The 23499-nt window shown below is 53.8% G+C and overlaps 2 protein-coding genes across 3 annotated transcripts; one reads left to right on the forward strand and one right to left on the reverse strand.

Annotated features, from left to right (window-relative positions):
* Positions 1-818: 818 nt before the first annotated feature.
* PCK2 (phosphoenolpyruvate carboxykinase 2, mitochondrial) lies at positions 819-10412 on the reverse strand. Of its 2 annotated transcripts, XM_028114821.2 has the most exons (11): positions 9710-10093; positions 8664-8809; positions 7813-8058; positions 7182-7366; positions 6892-7095; positions 6343-6530; positions 5858-6020; positions 5394-5612; positions 3099-3236; positions 2723-2818; positions 819-2478 (listed from the first exon to the last, which is right to left on the reverse strand). In XM_028114821.2, exons 2-11 carry the CDS (start codon positions 8765-8767, stop codon positions 2024-2026), a joined length of 1998 nt encoding a protein of 665 aa, XP_027970622.1. In that variant the 5' UTR covers positions 8768-8809; positions 9710-10093; the 3' UTR covers positions 819-2023. The 2 variants fall into 2 exon arrangements, with proteins under 2 accessions (XP_027970622.1, XP_027970623.1); XM_028114822.2 differs by lacking the exons at positions 8664-8809; positions 9710-10093 and adding an exon at positions 10165-10412.
* On the forward strand, positions 9948-21813 carry NRL (neural retina leucine zipper). Its single transcript, XM_028114824.2, has 3 exons — positions 9948-10260; positions 20098-20505; positions 21412-21813. Exons 2-3 carry the CDS (start codon positions 20125-20127, stop codon positions 21742-21744), a joined length of 714 nt encoding a protein of 237 aa, XP_027970625.1. The 5' UTR covers positions 9948-10260; positions 20098-20124; the 3' UTR covers positions 21745-21813.
* The last annotated feature ends 1686 nt before the right edge of the window (positions 21814-23499 follow it).

The following is a 23499-nucleotide window of genomic DNA, read 5'->3' on the forward strand; positions in this document are numbered from 1 at the left end:
GTTTTATTTTAAAATAAAAAGGTTGGGAACGCCTGGCTGGCTCAGAAGAGTACACAACTCTTGATCTCAGGGTTGAGTTCAAGCCCCACACTGGGTATAGAAATTACTTAAATAAATAAAAATAAAATAAAAAGGTTAAAATGTGTTAACTATATTTTATCATGTGTCTGCAGCTGCAGGGCACGCAGCCCAATTTTATTCTAGTCATCAAAATCATTTTTAAGGCTCATACCTTCACATCACTGAGCATTTAGATACCAGGAGGGGCCTGGAACCCCAGTTCCCCGCCTCTTTCCTGGAGGGACTTCTTTCCAAACCTATTTTTTTCTCCCCTAAATTTTATTTACATTGTTCATTTCCTTCTTAATCTGTAGAGTCAGGAATGTATGATATAGGCTTCTAGGGCCTCTTCTAATCAATATAGAGTGGAAAGGTGAGAGCAGCTAACATATAGTCAGTCAGTGGCATAGTTCTGAGTGACCCTTTTAATCCCCCTAACAACACTGGGGTGCAGGCACATCCCCATTTTACAGATGAAGACACTCAGAGGCACCCCGGGCCTGACACTGTGTGCCTAACATCAGTGCTATGCTGCCTCTGACCCTATTCTCAGTTATCACATGCTGTTCATGAAGCTGAGGATTTGGCTATATATTTTTAAGTATAATAGACTCCATTGCTACCTGTGTTTTAGCACTTGATCCCCTCTGACCTTAGATTCTTTTCTGCCTACACGTTGTAGCTGGTTATTGGCTGTTTTCTATGAACCACTTGGTGTTTCCTCCTCCAGTGTTTTGTTTTCAGGCAATTTCCAGTAATTCCATCTTGGTGAAGTTTATTCTCATTTTCTGGGTACAGACTTCCATCTTACCAAGCTCAGTTTATACATTCACTCATCCTGATTTGGATCAGAGGCGAAGCTTTTCCTCATCTGATGGCCCTGATTTATGGAGGATCATCACTCTCTGTGGTTTCCCTCTAAAGCTGATTTCTGAGGATTTAGGCCAAGGCCTTGCCACTTAAACTGTGGTCCTTGGACCAGCAGCATCAGAATCAATTAGGAGCTTGTAAGAGGAACAGAATCTTCCAGCCACCCCAGACTTGCTGAATGAACATTTTATCAAGATCCCCAGGGGATTCATATGCACTTGAAAGTTTGAGAAGCATGGAATAGGGGCCATCTAAAGTCCTTATAGTTCTACAAGTCTATGCTGCTAAGAGAGATGTCTATGCAGTTACTGTGTACCCTTGGCTCTACTGTTTGCTCTGTGGGCTTGGGCAATTACTTGACCTCTCTGTGCCTTTGTTTCTTCACCTGTAATATGGCACTTGCTTCAAAGCATTGTTTTGTAACCTGCTCAGAATAGTACCTGGCACACAGAAGGCACTATAAAAGTGTTAGCTGTCTTAATATTGAGTGAGCTTCCACGAATGCTTTGAGAGTCCCAATTTCAGGTCAGGCAGGAGGAAGAACAGGTTTGACAACTGACAATGGAATTGCTTCACTGGGGAATGGGGTTCTAGAGGCTTCTGTGTGTCCAAGTGGGAGATCGGGAATTTTAGGCCTGGAAGCTACACTGAGCAGCTCGCAGAAGCTCCCATCTTTTTAAGACCTCGGGACACAGAGTCGATGCACCTTCTCCCAGAAATTCCTACTTCTATGGCCCAGTGGCAGAGCTGCCTGTGAGTGAGATCCTGGCTACCACCAGGCTGTGCCAGGCCAGGCTGCACTGGGGTGCTGGCTGCCTGGAGGGCTGCAAGAGGAAGACTGTGAAATTGTTGTTAGAAGCCCATGAAGACAGGCGGGAATGAAAACAGCACGAAAGTTGTGGAAAATAAATGACCGTCTCTTATTATTGGACCGAGGGTCAGAGAAGGTCTGTGGCCTGGTCTCATGGCACCCAGATGTTGGTTGTATCCAATCGCTCATATTTTCTGCAAGCCTGGTGGCTCTCCTATCCCTAGATGGGGGCTGGGAAGGGATGGGGGTCACCGTGCTCTCTTGCTAGCCTGGAGCCTCAGGTCACATTCTGCGCACACGTCCCTCCAGGGCCTCCAGTTCAGCCAACACCTCCTTGGGTAGATCCTGATTGACCTGCTCGGTCAGGTAGCTCCGAATATCACGAACCTCCTGTTCCCAGAAGTCCTTGGGGAGCGAGAACAGCTGGGTTGTGTCTATGGCTCCCAGGCCGCTGAGATCCAAGGCGCCTTCCTTCGGCACCAGCCCGATGGGTGTCTCTCGGGCACTGTCCTCTCCTTCTAGCCGCCGGCAGATCCAGTCTAGCACCCGAGCATTCTCTCCAAAGCCTGGCCACAGGAAGCGGCCCGCCTCGTCCCGCCGGAACCAGTTGACATGGAAGATGCGGGGCAGCCGGGCCCCCTTGCGCTCCTCCATGCTCAGCCAGTGTTCTAGGTAGCGCCCGAAGTTGTAGCCAAAAAAGGGCCGCATGGCAAATGGGTCGTGCATGATGATCTTCCCTGGGGAGGGGAACAGGATGGATAAGGCCTCTTCCTCCTTACTGGAGAAGAGAAGGGCACCCTGCCACCGGCTGGAGGGAGTGGTGAAATTTTGGTGGTTCTGGAATCTTCCTCAGATTAGGGTGAAGAAAAGGGACTGGGAAAAGAGACACGTGGGGAGCGCAGGAGGAGGAAGGCCTGGCTCAGGAAGGGAGAGAAGCTGCGATGTGGGCACACAGGAGAGGGGCACAGGGAGGGCACTCACCTTTGTGTTCAGCAGCAGCGGTGGACTCAGAGCGCATGGCACTGCCCACAAACACCCCGTGGCGCCAGTTGAAGGCCTCATATACCAGGGGTACTCCTAGAACACGGGTGAACAGGGTCACAGGCAGCTTTTTTCTTTGGACCCTCACTCCATCCCTTCTGGTGATCTTGACTCCTGGTCTCGCTCTCCTGGGATCTCTGCTATCCCATTTTCAAACCGTATGCCTCCCCATAGTTTTGCATTCTCCAGGGGACAGCTCTAGAGACAGATAGCTACAGTGGCAATCCAGACTGAGGCTTTAAGTACAAGAGGGGGTGGGCCCTGAGACAGAGCCAGACCCTTTACTGAGGAGGCATAGAGCCCACATGATGCTTACCTTTGGGTCTGCGGCCTCCAAAGATGATGGCATCAATGGGGACACCCTCAGGGGCCTCCCAGGCTGGGTCCATGATGGGGCACTGGCGAGCCGGGGCACAAAAGCGAGAGTTGGGATGTGCACAGGGCTCCTTGTCTCCTGGCAGGGACAATAGAACTACTATCACTTCCAAGGACTTGTCCACCCCCAATACAAACATACTTTGGCACACACTCTTGCACAATTTCTGTTTGCGTCATCAACGCCCTGCAACCTCGTGTGGTAAGGAGCAGGGAGAAGGGAGCCAGGACATCTCCCCCAGAAGATTGGTTATTTATCTAAACAGTGCTGCCAGCTGAGCTATGTGAGAAAGAGTGGGCAAGGCATTGGGGTTTAGCAAGACCCTACCGTCTATGCCAAGCTATAGCCACTTGGCATTGACCAGTGCTCAAGAGAAGGGGCTTAGCTATTGGCATAAGGTTAGAACAGTAAATTTATCCCAGAAGTGGTTTCTTTATTTATGGGATTATTATTTAAGCAAACACTCAAACCTAAAGCAAAAACTGAGACCGTCAGATCAGTATTTCAGACAATTGACTTTCCATCAGCAAATAGGAGAAGACGGGATCTTCTGAGGTATCAGAATGTAAACAGGAATTGATTTGGAAGCTAGCAGAATTTTGGTGATTTCCCTGGGTCTGCTCAGACCCAGATGGAGTAAAAGGGCTGGAGGAAGTCAGACATAACCTGGGCAGGCATAACCTGAGGAGCGTAGCTCATGTGGCCCTGTCAGGTGCTTGGAGAAGGAATGGGACCAAATCAGTGGCATATGTACAAAGCATCACCATGGGGGCCCTGAAGCAACATGGTGTCTTCTCTGCTGGAGGTTGTTGGTAGGACCTGGCGGGGTTGGGGGGCAAGGGAGTTCTAGAGCCAGTCCCCCCCTCCCACCCCTGTGTCCCCTTCCCCACCCCCAGCTCCTGCCTCCACCTGCATCTAAGAGCCTCGTGCCCTTCCATCAGCCCCCAATTCAGGTCCCTGCACAGGGTATTATTCCCAGAATTGCAGCTAGGCACACCACGCCCTAGTTATACCTGTGAAGCTAGAGATGATGAAAGGGTTGGGGAATGAGCCTGTGGGGAAGTAGGAAGATTTCTTGAGTTTCTCAAGGGTGGGGAGGCCATGGAGGGCTTAATGACGGTGGTGGAGACAGTGAGGGGTGATTTGATAAGGAGGGAGCATGCTGGGCCAGACCGGAAAACGTGAATGTAGGCTTCAGCGACCACAAGCATGCCGTCCCCAGCATGCCTTTCTTTGCTCCCATCCCTAGGTCTCTGGGCTCTCCGACTGCAGAAGGTCCAGAGTGCAGGGGTGGGGGAGGAGCAGGACTGCTAGGTGCCAGGGGCAATGACAGGGTTGAGAAAGAGGCTAAAGAGAGAGACACAGCGAGAGAGGGAACACAAGCAGGGGGAGTGGGAGAGGGAGAAGCAGGCTTTAAAATCTTTAAAAAAAAAAAAAAAGAAGAGGCTAAAAGGCTGGTCTGATTTCCCCTGGAAGGCGGATTGGGGTGTGCATGTTAGAGGGACGGGGAAGTGTCTTTTTTAAAGATTTATTTATTATTTTAGAGTGGGGGCAGAGGGAGAGAGAGAGAGAATCTCAAGCAGACTCCCCGCCAAGCACCAGCACGGAGCCAACAGGGGGCTTGATCTCACAATCCTGAGATCATGACCTGAGCAGAAATCAAGAGTCAGCTGCTCAACCGGCAGAGCCACCCAGGCGTCCCAACACTGACCTTTACACAATGGTTATTATAGAGGGGATGGTGGGAGCCAAGTAGCAGGGGGAGGGGCAGGCTTCCTCCTTCCTAATGGGTCAAACTTTATAGACTGTGCTTTGAGCCTAATTCCTTGTGTAAAAATTTTCAAAACAGTCCTTGCCTTTCCTTTTTAAAAAAAATTCCAGCTGATTTTTATTGAGAATTTGCTATGTATTTGGCACCGCGCTAAACTCTTTGCATGCATTATTTAGCCTTCCAGCAGCCTTATGAGATAGGTACATTGGTAACCACCTCTATTTAACTGATGGGGTCACTGAAGCTCAGGAGGGTAAGCAACTAAGTCAGGTCCCAAAGCCAGTACTTGGTGGAGATGGGACTTGACCTGAGATCTTGTTTGGGGTTGGAAACTGGGACTATTCATAACTTCCTGGGCCTCCCAGAGGTCCTGGAGGATGGCTGCAGGTTGTGGAGAAGGCTTTTACGTCATCAAGGTGCTGAGCCCGGAGGGGCTGTGTCGCAACTCCCCCAACACCACATACCGGGTTTCCAGGGTTTGCCCAGCCAGGAGGTCACGGTGACGCCAGGCGGAAGAGGCTGGTCAATGCCCTCCCAGTACACTCCACCATCGCTGGTCTCAGCCACATTGGTGAAAAGAGTGTTACTCTGGATTGTGGCCATGGCATTGGGATTGGTGGTGGCAGAGGTGCCAGGGGCCACCCCGAAGAAGCCATTCTCAGGGTTGATGGCCCGGAGTCGACCTGTTAGGAGAAGTGACAAAAAAGAAGGGCCAACCCGGAAAAGTTGAGAGGTGTGGCCATGGAAGGTTCTGCTCTGCTCCTCCTTGCCCTGAGCTGGCCCCCAGATCTGATGGGGAAAGCCTTTCTGTCTCTGGGGTGGCTGGACTACCAGGAGGTATGGGGCAGGTCTGCCAGGAGCAGTGGAGGGGAGACTCCTATGCTCCGGTAAGAGCCAGAACCGAGAGTATGATGCAAGGGCCTCTCACCATCACTGTCAAACCTCATCCAGGCGATGTCATCCCCCACACACTCCACTTTCCAGCCCGGCAGTGCTGGCCGCATCATGGCCAGGTTAGTCTTGCCACAGGCACTGGGGAAGGCGGCCGCCACGTAGCGCTTCTTCCCCGCGGGGTTTGTGATACCCAGGATCTGTGTGTTGAGGAGAGAGGGAACAAGGAGGAGTCACCAAAGGTCAGTTATGGTCTGCACAGAAAGGACAGCTAGGAGTTAACAGGGAGGACAAATGTTTATTCGTGAAACAGGTGCCAACACCTCACCACAGGGCTGGGCTGGCGGCAAGTCAAAGCCCCCTCAATGTTCAGCAGCCTGGGGCCAAAGCTTCGGTCACTGGGGCAGAGTCCCTGCCCACCAGCCTGGCCCCTGGCAGTGGGGAGGTGAGGCTAAGGCTGCCGGCCGGGCCCCGCCCTCGCCCTGCTCCCCGCAGCTGCCCAGATCTTCTCCAGGCCCTCACCAGCATGTGCTCCGCCAGCCAGCCCTCATCCCGGGCCAGCCGAGAGGCGATGCGAAGGGCAAAGCATTTCTTGCCCAGCAAGGAGTTGCCACCATAGCCGCTGCCGAAGGAGACGATCTCCCGCTGGTCAGGCACGTGGCCAATCAGCGTTTTCTCTGGGTTGCATGGCCACTGGCTCACCGGCTCCCCTGGGGACAGTGGGGTCATAGGGCTGACTGCTGGCAGGGGCATCAGGAACTGGGGCGTTAGGGGCTGGAGGGATCGGGCTTGGCAGGAGAGACACTTAGGAGCAGTGGCGGTGCCAATGAGTGGCTAAGGCCCCCCACCTCATACTATCCATCAGCTCCCATGTCCCTCTTGTGGGACATGGACGGATGACTTTTCTCAATCTTGTGCAAACTGGTCTGGCGACACGGCATCACCCCCAGCCCAGACTGCTGCCCTAGATTTTGGGACTTGGGTGTTTCACTAATGAGGATGGGTGGAATTTGGGGTTCCCTCTGAGTGCAAACAGGTCTGTGTTCTCCCCTAGGTGCAGCAAGCACTCACCTTGCCCGGTCAGGGGCTGGCCCACAGAGTGCAGACACTTGACAAAGTTGCCATCTCCCAGGGCCTGGAGCACGGGCGTCCCCAACCGGGTCATGATACGCATGCTTGCTACCACGTAGGCCGAGTCAGTGAGCTGCACTCCGATGCGGGACAGTGGGGAGCCCACAGGACCCATGCTGAATGGAAGCACATACATGGTTCGGCCTGTGGAGGAAAATGCTACCTGGATGGAGGGTTCTAACCTGTTCATAGCTTCAGTGTCCCTGGTTCTGTGTCCCTGCCCCGGTTACCCTGCATGCAGCCCGGAAACCTCTCATCCACAGCTTGCTGGAACTCAGCTGGGGACATCCAGTTGCCTAGTTGCCCACGGGCCCCACCGGCGGGGAGGGGCACTGTGTCCCGTTGAGAAGGAGTTACAATCACCGTCTTGCTCTCTACTCGTGCCACATCCTTGGGGTCTGTGCGGGCCAGCCAGCTGGGGGAGAAGGAGTTATCAGGAAGATGTGGCCAGCCAATCTCCCTCATCCCCCAACCCAATCTCTCAAGTCCAACTTTGACTCTAGGTCTTCTGTGGGCCTGATTTCTTCCCATCCGTTTGCACCTCAGTGGCTTCCTCTAGATTTTGTCCCATCTAAGGGGTAGTTCCCTCGGCCTAGCCTTCTAAAGGCCCTTGGCAAAAACTCTCTGAACTTGGGAGAGAAAAAAAAAAAAGGCAAAGGTTTTTACTTATATTAGCTTCTCTCCTTAACGTAAAAATACAGACCAATCCCATTAATTCCTGATTCTGTTTCCCCCAAAGGTCCCATGCTTGCTCCTTCCATTGGGATGGTCTCGTTAAATTTGATTTTGTCTTGGTATATCCAAAGTGGCCCAGTCCAAGCAGCTGCCCCCATCTCATGGGTCATGGGGCCCAGGGCGTACCAGTTGTTGTACTTGGGGAGCTTTCGGATAAGTCCCTGCTTTTCTAGGAGGGTCATCGTGGCAGTGTTCTCAGCCTCGGTGCCATCACAGATGTGGATGCCCTCCGGTCGGCACAGGCGGGCACTGCGTTCCACAAAGTCTCGCACCCCAGGGGGCAGCTGGCCCAGATCTCCACTGAGTACTCGCAGGGTCTGGATGCTGCGCCATGATGACCAGCCCCAGGGGCTCAGCCCAGGCCAGCTAAGCCTGCAAGACAAGAAACAGAGAGGGAATGAGCGGGGTGTTCTCATGGAAGCTGGGCAAGTCAAGGGGACAAGAAGCTTGAGTGCTGCTGGGGAGTGTGCTAGAGCGGGTCTGGGCACAGGCACCTTGAAGGGCAGGTCGGAATAGGTGAGTGGGAGGGGTTCGGGCCACATGTATCTTGCGGCCTTCATGAGTCTCAGTGAGGGACAGGTATTGGCCAATGACCATAAGGGCACATGCCTGGCTGTACGGAGTATATCTGGAGGCATGCTGAGGTTATTGCAGGCTAAGCCCGTGTCCACGTCTCACTGTGTCTGGTCGATGTTGGAAATGATGGGGTGCCCTGTTGCCCAGGTGACAGCTTCATGTGTCTGGTACTTGAAGCTCTCATCCCTGTTCTTCCCCTTCTCAAGCATAATTTTTTAAGTTAAAAAAGCAGCTGTTTTTACTTTTTTCTTCTGGTGTGTATGCTATTAAGACTGTGAAAGCCTCAGCAAAGGACCCAGGCTTTGAGATGGGACAGTCCCAGGTTTCTAGATTAGGGCTCTTGCACAGAGAGTGGGTAACTGGATATTGGGGTTCCAGGCATCAGAGTTAGGGATGCCCACCTGGGCCAACAAAGGTTGCATAAGATGTTGCCATTGGGTAGGTGTCTTTGAGCTGGGCCAAAGGCTGACTGTTGGGGAATGTCACTGGCTGGATTCGTGCCCATTCCCAGGAGGGCAGGGTCCCTGTTGTCTGTCCCTTTGCACTCCTGGGAGAGGGAGAAGCAGGGTCCGCTCTGACTGGCCTGGACCCAGGGTGGAGTGACCCAGAGAGAGCAAAGGCCAAGAGAGGGAAGTTGCCCTCCTTCTATGCCAGGGCCTCACCCACCAGAAACTGCTCCACACAACGGACTGCGTGCCCCTGTCCCTCCCCCTAGAGGTCACATGCCTAGAGAGCTTTGGGTCTTAGCAGAAAGGCAGAAAGGCGGGGGGGTGGGGGGGGTGGGGGGGTGGGGGTGGGGGGTGGGGGGGGGACATCAGACTGCAAAAAGCTCAAACTCAGAGGCTGTAAGCCTGGGGAAGGGAGGACCCTCAGACCACGGATGAGGGAGCTGGAGCCTGGCTAGAGTGGGACCTGGGCTGGCTTCCAACAGAGAAAGCAGGATGGAAACCCAGTGCGGCCACAGGGGCAGAGGAAGAGGACTCCTGGAACCTGGAGAGTTGTCCCTGAGCATTCATTTTAAAGGTACCCAGTCTTGGGGAGAGCTTCTCCCTGCAGGGGGCCTGGCTCAGGAAGTCTCTGGTGATGCTCCCCCACTCCCGTCCAGTCCCCTAAGTGGGACCTTCTCCTTTTCCTCTGCTCCAGAGACCACCCTCAACGGCTGGCAAAGTGGAACCAGCTGTGAGAGAGATATGGGGTCAGCTCAGACTTTGGGACAAATGCTGGGAAGAAGGGAGGCTACAGAGGACTGACAGGAAGCTCTGAAAAGGGAGCAGGGCCTAGGGGCTCCCGTCCTGGACAGGGACCAAAGCCAGCCGTATCAGAATTGAAAGCAACTTGTCCCCCTCCTCCACCTTGCTTCCCTCCTTCCCCTGGCCCCAAGTCCCTGGGCTGCACCGGGCTTCCCTCCAGGGTCCAGTTCGCGGGAGACCGGGTAATAGAGGTTTACCTTCTACCTTCTTTGGGGAGCTCTGAGCTCAATCCCCCAGGGATTCACGCACCCTTGACCCCAGGGCCCTATCGCTTCTGGTAGCAACTGGGGCACAGGGGTTACATCTGTAAAGGAAAGGAAGAGACGAGGAGACAGGGCTCCGCGGGGGCGAGCGAGGAGGGGGAAGAAGTTCTGAGAGTGGCAGGTCGAGACGGTGCGGTCAGAGACCAGCAAAGCAGGGAGGGGGAGGAAGGGACGGAAGCGGAGAGACCCAGAGCGGCAGAAGCCGCCCCAGATCTCCCGCGAGACGCCCGGTCCGAGAGGCCGGGGATCGAGAACACTCGCCCCCGGCCCGCCGCCTCCTCCGCCGGGAAAGCGGACGGAGGCGGGCGGGCAGGAGAGCCCCCCTGGCCGCCCCGAAGGAGCGAGCGCGGCGGAAGGTGCGGGTCGGCCCCGGGCTGGGGCTCACTCACCGCAGGCCGGGGCGGTACACAGCGGCCATGGCACCTGGGCGGGGGCTGCGCGGTGGCCACGAGAACCGAGCGGAGCCGGGGAGATAAGGAAGGCGGGTAAGGAGGGAGCGCAGCGAGCGGGAGCGAAGGCTGGGCGGGAGGCGCTTAAAAAGGAGGCGGGCGGGAGGGCGCAGGGGCGGAACCTAGCAGGGCCGGCGCGACCCTCTCTCCGCCCTGCCATTCGGCCCGCTCCCCGGGTCCCCGGGCTCCAGGCCCTAGGCCCGCCCCACGCCCCGCATCCTTGTCCCTAAACCCGTCTCTCCCATTGGACAGCCGGGCCCGTCGGCTCCCCGCCTCCGCAAGGCCCCGCCCCCGCCCCGCCTCGTCCCCTGCACATGATGTAACTTTGAGGACTCTTGCTCCCGAGAGATAGGGGCTGGGAGACACTGGGGTGGCAAACAAACCAGGAACGAGGGGAGAGGCCAGGGCGGGGGCCCACGGAGGCTGGAAGTCCAGAAACCGGGGGTTGGACATTGCCTTTTCCCTTCTGGGGACTGGCCACTCTGAGACCCAGGCTTTTGTTTTCCAGGGTCCCAGGGCTAAGGTTCCCTCGGTCCCCAACTCCCAAATCCCTGTTTTTTCTCCTCCTAATGAGGGCTCTCTTCTGCCTCACCATGAAATGGTGGTGCCTCTCCACCCCAGAGTCTTTCCTTTGGGCCTCTGTCCTGGCTGTTCTTGCCACATTCTCCTGGAGAACTAATCTGTCCCACCCAACTGCCACATATGGTCCTCAGATAATTTCTCAAGTTATGTCTCCATTCAGACATCTCCCTGCAACTTGAGACCACTAAGTATCACCCCAAATGCCATAGTAACTCAAACTCAAACATGTCTATGGTAGGCACCTGCCCAGCATTGACACCCCCTTTTTGTTAGTAGCACCCTGATGTTCCTTTGGGGAACCGCCTCACCAGTCCATGTGATCATATGGGTCTCCTGTGGGTAGGCTCTCAGTTTGGCCAATCTCTATGTTCCTCGCTTTGGCCACAGTGATTGCGAATGTTCAGGGATGGACATGAGATCCCTCTTGGGGGCTTTTTCTGTAAACTTTCAAAATGGGCTGTCTTTCTGTTGGGGTTGCTGAGCCTGGTAGGATATAAACCTAGAGCTGCTGGGTGTCAGCTTGGCACTGCAAAGCAGGAACCTACCCTAGATGGAAGCCAACCTGGAGGAAGCAGAGCAGAGGGATGGAGAGCTACAGGTTCCCAATTTTGGTTGTAAGAGTCAACAAATTTCTTCTCTCGCTCAAGCTAATTTTCAATGGATTTCTGCTGTTTGCAACAGAAATAATCCTGATTCTCAGGTTTCTCAGAGTTCTGTGCTAGAACGTGTCGGGACAAGGAGAGCTGGCCTCCAGCCTTGGGCTTGCTGTTGACTCTCTAGCTCTTCACCCAGCCCCCATCCTGGACTCAACCTCACGTGTATATATTTGGGATTCTTTCCTCCAGTCCCTATATCCAAGCTCTGTCCACACCTACTCCGCTTCAAACAGCTGCCTCTTTGGCCGCCTTTTAGTCCTAAAGGTGTGCATGCCAGGGGCAGCATGCATCTGCCGAAGGTCATCATTTCTTTCATAATCCTGCACCTGTTCTCATGGTTCCGCATCTCAGTGAACGGCACCAGCATCTAGGCAGTTGCCCCAGAGAAACCTGAATCAGTCTAGGCTATTCCTTTCTTCTCTTCCATAGCCAATCAGACACCAGGAGCTTTGGATTTGTACTTCCTAATTAGCTCTCAAATCTATGTCCATCCCCATGGCCATTGCCTTAGTTCAGGACTTACCTCTCACCTGGCTTCGGGTGATATCTTCCAAGATACTTCTTAGACTCCTGCCTCTCCAAATGCCACCCACTCTCCCTCCCAGCCAGCTACCCTCCAAACTCTGCATATAAGTTCACTTTGATGAGTTAAGAGAGAGAGAGAGAATGTTTATTGTGTGGACACCAGGCCGGGCTCTGTGCTAGCAGCTTTACATGCATCATTTCATGCAGTTTCACAACCATCCTATTTTACGCATGTGGACACTGAGGCCCAGAGAGGTTGTCATCTGCTCAATGTCACATAGCTGCTCAGCAGGAGAAATGGAGTCTGAATCAAAGCCTTTCTGACTCTCATTACCAGGTTATTTTTTTCCCCTTCCAATCCTATACTGTCCCCTAGATTTATGATTTTTAAAAAGGTGAGATCATATCACTTTCAGGCTTAAAATCCCTTCGAGGCTTCCTACAATGGGGCAGCTGATGTCCTTTGTAATCTGGCTCCTATTTATCCAACATTATCGCTGCCACCTTCCTACTTGCCACCTACATGCTCAACTGCAGTTTCCAGAACCCTTTTGCCGACCCCTTCTGCCCTTCAGATTTAAATTAAACATCCCCTCTTACGTGAAGTCAGTTTGACTCTAAGAATTAACATCTATCTCATGTGTATTGGTTCTATACTGTATACATACCTCTGTTTTTGAACTTCTCACACTTTACTATAGTTACTTTTGTATCTCTGTAATCCTCACTTAAGTGTTAGCTCCTTGAAAGAAGGACCCAAGTTTAGTCTTATTTTTATCCTAGTTCCTGGCAGAATCTGGCCTGTAATAGGCAGCTAATAAATGCTGTTTGAATAAAAGAATAAACAAGTCTCACGTTCCTGAATCTTTCTCCCCCATTATGTCCTTCCTTAACTTTAGGGCCCCCAAGAGGGTTTCCTTGTAGTGTTGATTCCCTTTATTTGCTATAATTTTATACCAGTCCTGGCCCTCCTCCCAGCTTGGTCTACTAGCTGGCGCAGCTTTGGAGGCACACCACCACCAGGGGGCAGGGTGTGACCAGCCTTGCCCTGGTCCGCAATCTTCTCCTTCCCTGGGCCCTCTGGGTCTGGCCTTTGGACCTCCTACAGACCCCCTGTAGCCCTGTAGTGGATGCTGTGGTGCGCCACCTAGATCCCCTCTTCAGGATCCAGGTGCTCATTGTCCCAGCCCTGGAGTGTTGGCTGCTAATGGCTCACAGCTGAATACTTCCCTGAGAACTACCTGTGGGTGATACCCCTCTCCTGGTGCAGCATGTATCCAGTGACTGGTTGATGCAGGGGTACAAGGCCTGGCCCCTTTCCTCAGTTTGGTCTAGCCGAGCTCCAGAGCTCCTCTGGGGTCAGCTGAAGACTCTGTTGCAATTGCAGAACACTTCTGCTTTTCCTGCTGTCCGGTCCTGTTTTTCTCTCTGCTTTTAAAAGTCCTCCCCCTACCCCCACCCCAGAGAACTACCTGTACACAAGTTTCCATCTCAGAGTTTGTTTCCAGCTTAAGATATCCCCTAAACTCAACTTGGATACTGCATGAGCCCCCTAATCTGACTCTGATTCCATTTTGCCCTCCTCCACACTAGATCCAAAGTGATCTTTTCAAACACAGTCTGATCACGTCACAGTCCTGCCAAAAGTTCTTTAGTAACTTCTCACTGCTCTTGGAATAAAGCCCAAATCCTAAACTTGGACTATAAGGCTCTGCTGATATCTCCACCCTCACCCACCTCCATTCTTCCCACTTTCTTGGTTTCTACTCCCTGGCTATGTTGGTCTTTTTATTTGTTCGTTTTGTACGCGTGTCTCTTTCCTGCCCAGAGTCCTTGCATATATTGTTCTTGCAGCTTGGAATCCCCCTTTTCTCCACACCCCCAGACATGGTCACTTCTTACTCACCCGGCCCGTCTCAGTTTAATATGTCTTCATTAGGCGAGCTGTCCCCGGGATGCCGCCCTCCCCATTAGATTATGTCTTCGTGAAAGGAAATATCCTAGTGCCTGCCCTTCTCCTCCATGGGACTCACCTCAGTTATAATGGTTGCTTTTCATGTAGGCTCCTCCCTAACATACGTGGGGCCTGGGGCAAGAGTACAAATAGGGGCACCTGGCTGGCTCAGTTGGAAGAGCGAAGAGCGTGCAACTCTTGATTTTGGGGTCGTGAGTTTGAGCACCATATCAGGTGTAGAGATTACTTAAGTAAATTAAAAAAAAAACTTCAAAAAAGAGTGCAAATAGAGGCTCACAAACCTTGTGTTTAAATTTTTTTTAAAAAATATTTAATTTATTTATTTGAGAGAGAGAGAGAGAGCAGGAGGGAGAGGAGAGAGAATCTGAAGCAGAATCCACACCGAGCACAGAGCCTGACGTGGGCTCAGTTCCACAAAAGCAAAGGCAAGATCTTGACCTGAGCCGAAAACGAATCGGTTGCTTGACTGACTGAGCCAGCCAGCTGCCCCCTCGTGTTTAAACATTTAAAATGTAGAATTTATGCTAAGAAACTCTTAAATAAAATATGTTCTATTCTTCTACCTTGATAAATATATACATAATGGTCTGGAATTTGGTTCAAATTTGAATTCAGATTTGGACTTTATTCGGAGTCCTTAGGATTCTACAGTAGAATGTGGTGGTATGGGGAGAGGGTGTGTTGGGCCACTGGCCTTGGGCCCTCTTCTTTTCCCACTCCTGACACCATCTTGTACTGTGAGGGGACTCGTGTGCACACATGTGGACCTCTCTGTCTACATGTCCCAGTTCTGTCCAAGACCTCCTGCAGAATAGTCACTGTTGGCCAGCCTTTGGGTCTAGGGATGTAAGTACCGGTAGTGTGGTCCACTCCTGCAAGGGCCAACCCAGGGGAGAGGTCCATGTGGGCCCTAGAAGTGGGCTTGGGGCCCTTTGGGCAGAGAATTCCTGGGTATCTGGAGTGTGGTCCAGAAGGGGATTGGGTGTGGGAGGAGGAGGCCTGAACTCCTCACCCCATGGGGTGGGACACAGCCAGAATGGAGCCTTCCAAAACCACAGGGTCCAAGGCAGGGGCCACTCTTGCCTGGGTCTAAGGGCAATAAATTGATGTTTCCCTGTTTCATCAGTCTGTATGCTCTGTGAAGACAGGGCTGGTGTCAGTCTTTACTGGGGTGTCCCTAAGGCCTAGCACAGTGCCTGGTGCTTGATAAACACTTGTCAAAGGACACCTGGGTGGCTCAATCAGTTAAGCGTCTGCCTTTGGCTCCGGTCATGATCCCGGGGTCCTGGGATCGAGTCCCGCACCAGGCTCCTTACTCAGCGGGGAGCCTGCTTCTCCCTCTGCTTGCTCTTCCCCCTGCTTGTGCTCTCGCTCTCTCTGACAAATAAATAAATAAAATCTTAAAAAAAAAAAAACCACTTGTCAAATGAACATACCAGCTAGATCAGGAAGAGGTTTGAAGATTTGGATCCATTACTGAAGATCTAGATGCCAAAAGCCAGAACTTACAGGGCTTACAGGGTCTAATGGGCTCCGAAAATGGGAGTGCAGGAGGGGGTAGTGATGGCATCCTGGCTTACTGACTGTGTCTCCTCTCCTCCCTCTTGGTCTTGTACCCCAATTCTCCTGGCCCTTCACCTGCCTGGCCCTCTTCCCACAATTGTCCAACATCCCTCTGTTTATATCTTTCTCCTTTTTTGTCCTTTGGCCACTGTGCCTCCTCTGTGGCCTGACCATCCGTCTGTTCCTCTGTATTTCTTTCTAGCTCTTGGTCCCCAGTCTTAACTTGCCTCTGTCCCTTCCTTCTACCGCCATTGCTCTTCTGGTCCCTTGCTCCTAGCAAGGGACCCCTTCTTGTTACCCCTTACTCCTGCCTTGGTCCTCTGCAGAAGACTTCCTCTCTTTTTTAGTTTGCCACTTAGTGGCACTTTGCCTACCTCTTCCATGGGCCTATATCCCTCCAACTCCCCTAATACAAATTGAGAGCCCCCAGCTTGTTCTGCCCTCCATTCCAGGTTGACACCTACTGCCCCTTCCACTAAGCCTTCTTGCTTCCCTTCCTCTGTTCCGTCATTTCTGCGGTCCACCTGGCGTCATCTTTTTCACTCCTGTTTCCCTGTCTCCAGATGTCCTGGAGTCAGTCACTCTCAGTGTGCATCTCCCAGTCTCTGGGTCCCCCACCGAGAGGGCCCATTAACCACCTCCCGGGGCCCCACTGGTTGCCACGGCTTCTCCTCTCTGTGCCCTTGCTCCTTTCCTCTGGCCCAGCCCTCACTGCCCAGACTCCTTTCCCTAGTCAGTGGCACCTGGTCTGAGCCCTGAGCGGCTCAGCTTGCCTGAGCTTGTTTAGTCTGACTCTTTTAGCCCGTTAGCAGCTTAGCCCCCCCACCTCTCCTTTGAGCCCTCCAGTAAACAAGAAGATCAGCACAGACCTGACAGCTGTTTGGGGGCAAGTGTCTGGCCAGGCCAGGCATGAGAAAGGGGCTGCATTCAACACTTCCTACTCCTTCTTCAACTCAGGAAGTTCTGGGCCCTCTTTCCTGGCTATGTGCCTCAAGGCCACATTCCGTGGACGTGTGTGCGATTCCCTGTCTCCATGATCCCCATTCCCATCTGTGGCCTTGTTCCCAGGCCTTGGTTCTTCTGCAAAAACAGCTAGATCCAAGCAATTACACTGAGAAGCCTTACTACTTAAATCATGACAATGGTCTCTGCTCCACGAAATGCAGGACAGATGTGGGAAGAGGGTGATGTCATTTGATCTAGGTCTTCTTTTTTTTTTTTTTTTAAAGATTTTATTTATTTATTTGAGAGAGAGAGAATGAGAGATAGAGAGCACAAGAGGGAAGAGGGTCAGAGGGAGAAGCAGACTCCCTGCTGAGCAGGGAGCCCGATGTGGGACTCGATCCCGGGACTCCAGGATCATGACCTGAGCCGAAGGCAGTCGCTTAACCAACTGAGCCACTCAGGTGCCCATGATCTAGGTCTTCTTATATGTGTGTACTGAGCATGGTAAGAGAGGCCCCCCCAACACACACAGAGAGAGAAAGTCCCCTGAGGGCTCATTAAAACACAGATTTTGGGGATCCCATCCCAAGAGTTTCTGATTCAGTGGGTTTGAGGTGAGGCCAGAGAATATGCATTTCTAGCAAGTTCCCAGATGCTGTGGCTGGTTGGGGGAACCATACTTTGAGAACTACCGTTCTCATCTGAATCTACCAGTTGGGACCAGGTTAATTTTTGTAACTGTTGATCCTTGGGGCTGATGGACACCCAGGTGTCTCTCTGACTTGGGACAGAGGGCCTGTTAACCCCATGGGAACGTTTGGGTATCCTCACTAGGTAAGGAATAGCCGTTAACTCCTGGAGTTCTACTCTAGCACACACCCTGTTTTAAACAGCTTCAGACAGGTTTAAACACCTCCTTAGCTAATTCCTAGTATCCCCGTTCCAACTTCTACTCAGGGATGAGAGCTCTAAGAGGTGTTAAGGGATTAGGCTGAAAATGTAGGTCACCCCCCAGCCATCTGGGAACCAGGATGGTGGGAGAGGAAGAGAGAGGGGCAGAGACACATGCAGGGAAAAGGCGAGGGGAAGCAGAGGGCGTGTGAGGGCAGTTACAGAAGTGTCTTGGATGGACGGATTGGTGGTGATTAGATTTCCGTGGCCTGAGGTGGCCCGGAAGGAAGGAGCAGAGATCCCCACTCTCCCTTCTGCTGCTCCTTTGTCTGAGCTGGGCAGCCTGTCCAGGGACTGGGTCAGCAAGAGCGGGAGAGGCGGAGGATTGGGTGGCCAAGTCCCGGGCATTCATCAAGGGGACGGGTGCCTGTCTTTCTGATACGAGAGCTGTGAGGGGTGTGGGGCCTCACAGTGGCAGTGAGGCAGGGGACAGAAATGTGAGGTTTCCCGAGCACAGGAAAAAGACCCAACTGGCTAGGTCAGAGTGGGTTCGGGACCACTTGGACTCCCGCAGACACTGCCACGGTGCTGTTGAGCGTTGGAGGGTGAGGGCGCCGGGAGCTTCTCTGGGCCTCTCTTCCAGTCCCAGGCTCTCAGTTGCTGAGCGCTGCGGGTGGTGTTCACACGAGTGTGGCTGGCCAGGCCAAAGCCGCTCTCTGTACCGGGGGACTGAGCATCTGCGAGACGGACCATCAGTAAGGAGCTTTGTTGGGGAAGATGTCCCCTTTCCTTCCTTGAGAACAGGCATACTTGTCCTCTTCCCTCTTCTCATCCCCCCCAACCCCCCAGGCCAATGAGATATGCAAATGATCCCCTTACCTCATTGGCTAAAGGCCTGAGGACCACAGATGACCTCAGAGCGCTGGCCCTTTAAGAGTGTCCTGTGGGCTTGGTGCCCACAGCGCCTTGTTCTGAGTGTTCTGAGCGCAGAGGCACCAGGCCCCGCTCAATGGGGTCTCCAGTCTCTGGGGACGCTGTGCCTGCCTGGCTCTGACACTGAGCACATCGTCTCTACCATCCTCCTCGTGAGTATATTCAGGGCCTACCTTCATGCCAGGCCTCTCACCCACAGCCTCCTCCTCTGTCACTGCTGTCTGCTCTCTGTTGTCTATCTTCAAGACTCCTCACACTTCTGTCCCCTGCCCCACTCCCACTCTGACTGGCTTTATGTCCCTCACGGCTGTCACGGCGGAAAGAGAAATAACCCTCCTCACTTAGCTCTTCATTCAGTTCTCTCTGGACGCCTCTCTCAGTGTTTCGCCATCTCCTCCCTGCCAAGGATCATTCCTTCAATCTATGTCTTTGTTTCTACCACCGCTGTCCTCTCAAGGGTGAGGGGCTCAATAGATAGGGCAACAACCCTTCCCTGGGACGGGAAGAGCGAAAGACTTGTCCTTCCCCCCCACCTCTCTGGGCAGAGCCTGAGGGTCTGAGAAGTCGTTAGAAAGAGGGCCACCTAGGCTTGAGGTGTCAAGATGGAGCCAAATGCCAAGCTCTGGGGATGAGCACTCTCTGCCTTGCCCCTTCAGGGGCTGGCAGTGGGGCTGTTGGAACCGGGAGCTGGGCTAGAGCTTGGGAGTTCCAGGCTGGGAGGGATCTCTGAGGTTACCCAGCCTGAGGTTCCTCAGGTGAGCGCACACTCTGTGGTTGATAACAGGGAATAGAGCTCCTTGGTGACATAAGTGTGGGACACGCTGGGTTGAGGTTGAACAGATGGTTTACTGAAGGACTTCTCAGATTAATATGCTGCTGTGCTTTGTGAATCTGCAGAACGTGGGGATGGGAGGCAGCATTTCTCGAAATTATTTGAGCATCGACTTCTTCTTGGGTATTTCTCAGACTTAGGATTTCCCAGAACACTCTTTGGGAAACGGTAAAGTCTAACTGGCTTTATTGAACAAAAAGAGAAACTGGGGTCAGAAAGGGGGAGGTGATCTGTCCAAGTTCACACAACATAGCAGGTTCTGGATAGAAGGAGGAAAACCAATTTTAGTTGGTTCCCTTTGGAGAGATTGGCTTGGGGAAAGAAGGTCACCACTCAGTCCTGATCTTTCTAGAACCGATTCTAGGACCTTTCTTTTTTCTTTACAAAGTCTCATGCTCCTATAAAAGGGATTAGTTGATTGATTAACCCATAGAACAGATGTGCCCTGAGGACCTTCTATGTGCAAGGCATCTATCTAGGTGTTCTGAAAGAGAGGTATAACAACTTGTTATCCTTATACATTAAAATTCATGGCATACATGCCTTCCCATTGTCCTAAAATAGACACTCTGTCACAGTTAATTAAGCAAAATTTTTTGATTGCTTGGAAATGGAATGATGTCTCTTGAGATGACAGCCTCTCAGTATGTCCCAGCACTAGAGCTGGGAGCACTGCCATATTCCTCTTGTTTTTCATAGCTCCCAGAGGCACCAGTGGGGCCAGACGCTGTGCCATCTATCCTCTTCCTCAATCAGGCCTCTGAGCTGCTTGCCCCCAGTCAGGAGCCCCTGCCACCTGAAAAGGTGCTCCAGCCCAGAGGTGACTCTTTAGGGAACAGAGTTGCACCATCACCCGGACTTTCCAGAACTCTGGCTCTCCAGGGCACTTGGGCTTTGGGAGAAGCAGGTTCTGGTGAAGGAGGCTGGCAGGCAGCCTCCAGGTGCTCCAAACCTCTCCTCTGTTTTTGCAGGTGCACCCCTCCCAATCCAGCCCCAGAATGGCACTGCCTCCCAGCCCCCTGGCTATGGAATATGTCAATGACTTTGACCTGATGAAGTTTGAGGTAAAGCGGGAACCCTCTGAGGGGCGATCTGGCCCCCCAACAGCCTCACTGGGCTCCACACCCTACAGCTCAGTGCCTCCTTCACCCACCTTCAGTGAGCCAGGCATGGTGGGGGCTACCGAGGGCCCCAGGCCAGGCCTGGAGGAGCTGTACTGGCTGGCCACGCTGCAGCAGCAGCTGGGAGCTGGGGAGGCACTGGGGCTGAGTCCTGAGGAGGCTGTGGAGCTGCTGCAGGGTCAGGGTCCAGTCCCTATTGAGGGGCCCCACAGCTACTATCCAGGGAGCCCGGAGGAGACAGGAGCCCAGCATGCCCAGGTGAGTGATCACTGAGTTGCCCTGAGGGGAGGCAGGGTGAGGGAGGACAGCCCAAGAGAGGAAGGAGAATTCCTGGACTGGGTTATGGACTGGGGAAGAGACAGAGAGCAAGAGAAAAGGGCCCTTGAAAGAAATCAGAGAAAACTACCTTCAGCTCCCTCCCCTTTTTCCAAATGGAGAGAAATGGGTAGTCCGAACCAGGAGGAAGAGGGAGAAGACTGGGTTAGAAGAGGACCAAAAGGGGAGAGTTGAGAATTAATGGGGAGCGGTTCTTTACAGGGAGGTAAATACACTCTGTGGAAACCAAGGAAAGAGTTGTGCGGGGAACGGAGTGGAGTTGAGACTGTGGGAACGGGAATGAGGTTGGCCTTTTCAAACATCGTGCTTCCCCAGCCCCCAATCTTCTCAGGAAGGATTGGGACTCATCCTATTAATTATAGACACAGATGGGAGTGTTGAGGGCATTAGGATGTAATCCAAATCCTTTGAGGGTCACAGGGTTGCGGCCTTCAGGACAGGGGAGCGAGGTGCATTGGCGGGGCGGGGTCTGCCTGGGCGCGTGTCCACTGGACACCAAGAGAGCCTGGAGCGGGACGACGAGGACCGCGCAGAGTTGGCGCGGGTTTCCGACTCGCGACTGGCTCACCCGACCGCGGGAGGCGGGGCCTACAGCGCGGGGCGGACCCAAAGGGGCGCGCGCTCCCCGAGGAGGAGGGGCTTGTTGGGACCTGGGGCGGGGTCTGGACTTGCGGGGTGGATTAGGTGGAAGGGCGAGCATCGGGTAAGGCGGGGGCGGGGGGCCGGGGGCGGAGCCTCCCCGGGGGCGGGGCAGTCCCGCCGGCGACCAGAGGGTGGAGCCGGGCGGGCCCCCGGCGCTGATCCGCTCTCCGGCCGCTCCCTCTGCAGCTGGCCGAGCGGTTTTCCGACGCGGCGCTGGTGTCGATGTCTGTGCGGGAGCTCAACCGGCAGCTGCGGGGCTGCGGGCGCGACGAGGCGCTGCGGCTGAAGCAGAGGCGCCGCACGCTGAAGAACCGCGGTTACGCGCAGGCCTGTCGCTCCAAGCGGCTGCAGCAGCGGCGCGGGCTAGAGGCCGAGCGCGCCCGCCTGGCCGCGCAGCTGGACGCGCTGCGGGCCGAAGTGGCCCGCCTGGCCAGGGAGCGCGACCTCTACAAGGCTCGCTGTGACCGGCTGACCTCGAGCGGCCCCGGGGCCGGGGACCACGCCCACTTCTTCCTCTGAGCGGCTAGGGGCCACCGAGGGGTGTCCTGGGGGGGATGGAGGGGCACCACGCAGAAGGCCACTGTACCGTTCACTAGATGGTTACTGAGCGCCTTCTGGTGCCAGACACTCCGTGGTATGACTATACATAAATATCCCCGAACTTCCGGGACCCTCAAGGCATGCTCCGAGGTTAGATGCTGGTCATTTTCTGGGAGAGAGGTCTTCTCTCCTCACGCAGGCAGCACACAGAACCCTCCACTTCCTGTTCCACCCCACATGACCAGGACACCGAGATCTGGAGGAGCCAGTGCCGGGCACTGTGGGGGAGGGGGGGAGGGCGGGGAGGCGTGGATGATGGCTGGGTGACAGCGAATGGGAGGCGAGGGAGAGGTGTGACTCCCCCTCAGTTTAGATTTTAATTCAAGGTTTTCAACCTGTAGTGCATTAAGGCGGTAATTAGCAATGAAGCTGTCTTTTCGTTCCGAGGCTTGGAAACTCCCCATTTTAGGACTACTGCATTTTCAAGATCTCAGTTACCAACAGCAAGACAGACTAGGAACTCTATCCAAGAGGCTTTCCTCCCACCCAACCCGGTGGCCTCCAGGGCCCAGAGCAGCAAAGGCCTGAGGAGCTCTGGGAGTGGTTGGTGTGGGCTGGGAGAGAACTCTGGGCAGGAGTCTGGGGACCTGGGTGCTAGTCCCAGCTCTGCCACTGGATACCTCTGTCACCTTGAGAAAACCACTTGCTCCCTGGGTTTTGGTTACCTCCTCTAATCCTGGGTTGGAGACTTCTGACACCTTTCCAGTTCTGGCATCTCCTTGGTGTGGGAGCCCCAAGAGCCTCCCCAAGAAGCCCCCAGGACGACCTCACCGAAGGGACTACCTGTCCTGCTCCTGCTTCCTGATTGAAGCCTCTGCATCGGATGAGCCCCCGTACTGGTCCTCTGCTGCTCCCTCCAGGCTGCCTTGGCCTCCAGACCTGCATAGGGTACCCTTGCTACCTCCTGCCTTGCTGAGGGCTGGGGTGAGATTTTACCCAGTATGACAAGATGCTGAAAGAATGCAGATTTTGTGAATTAAACTTGAAGTTCAGGCAGAACTTGATACTATTGGCTAAATGTTCTTGCCATTTAAGAAGTGTTCATTCTTTAGCCTTGCTCCTGGCTTGTGTGTGTGTGTGTGTGTGTGTGTGTGTGTGTGTGTGTGTGTGTGTGTGGTGAGTCTCAGTTCCGCAGGCCCAATGAAAATGGGGTGGAAGGGTGGGGATTGGGCCAGATGGAGCCTCCTCCTCCTCCCACCATTGCACAGAAGCCCAGAAGCATCAGTGACTGGGCCAGGCTTGCCTATGGCTATCCTGAGGTCCCACAGTTGCCATGGTTACCCAGCCCTCTGGTTCATCTTCCTACAGAGAGAGTAGGCGGGGGCTCTGGGCAGAGCAGAGGCATTGAGCTAGGAGCAGCTACCTCACCAGCCACTGTCGTAGGTCCTCTAAGGGACATAATAAATAGGGAGAAGCAGTTGAAGGTGGGGAAGAGGCTCCCATATGTCTCTCTTCCTTTCTGCCCCCTCTATCCACCCCTTCCCCAGCTGTCTCTTCCCATCACAGTTATTCCCTCCTCCCCCTCCTCTAGCCCAGCTTGTCCCTCTTCCACTCAGGAACCTGCAATCGTAGGCATCTCCTCCATCTCCCCCAGGATTTCTTTTTCTTCTCCTCTCCTTCTCCACCACTGGCCATTGGCCACCCTCTCTAGCTCTGGCTGAGTGGCTCACAGCA

The sequence above is a fragment of the Eumetopias jubatus genome, unplaced genomic scaffold (genome assembly GCF_037043125.1).
Source record: "Eumetopias jubatus isolate StellerSeaLion01/CBP00866 unplaced genomic scaffold, mEumJub1_p1.0 scaffold_7, whole genome shotgun sequence".
Lineage (NCBI taxonomy): Eukaryota > Metazoa > Chordata > Mammalia > Carnivora > Otariidae > Eumetopias > Eumetopias jubatus.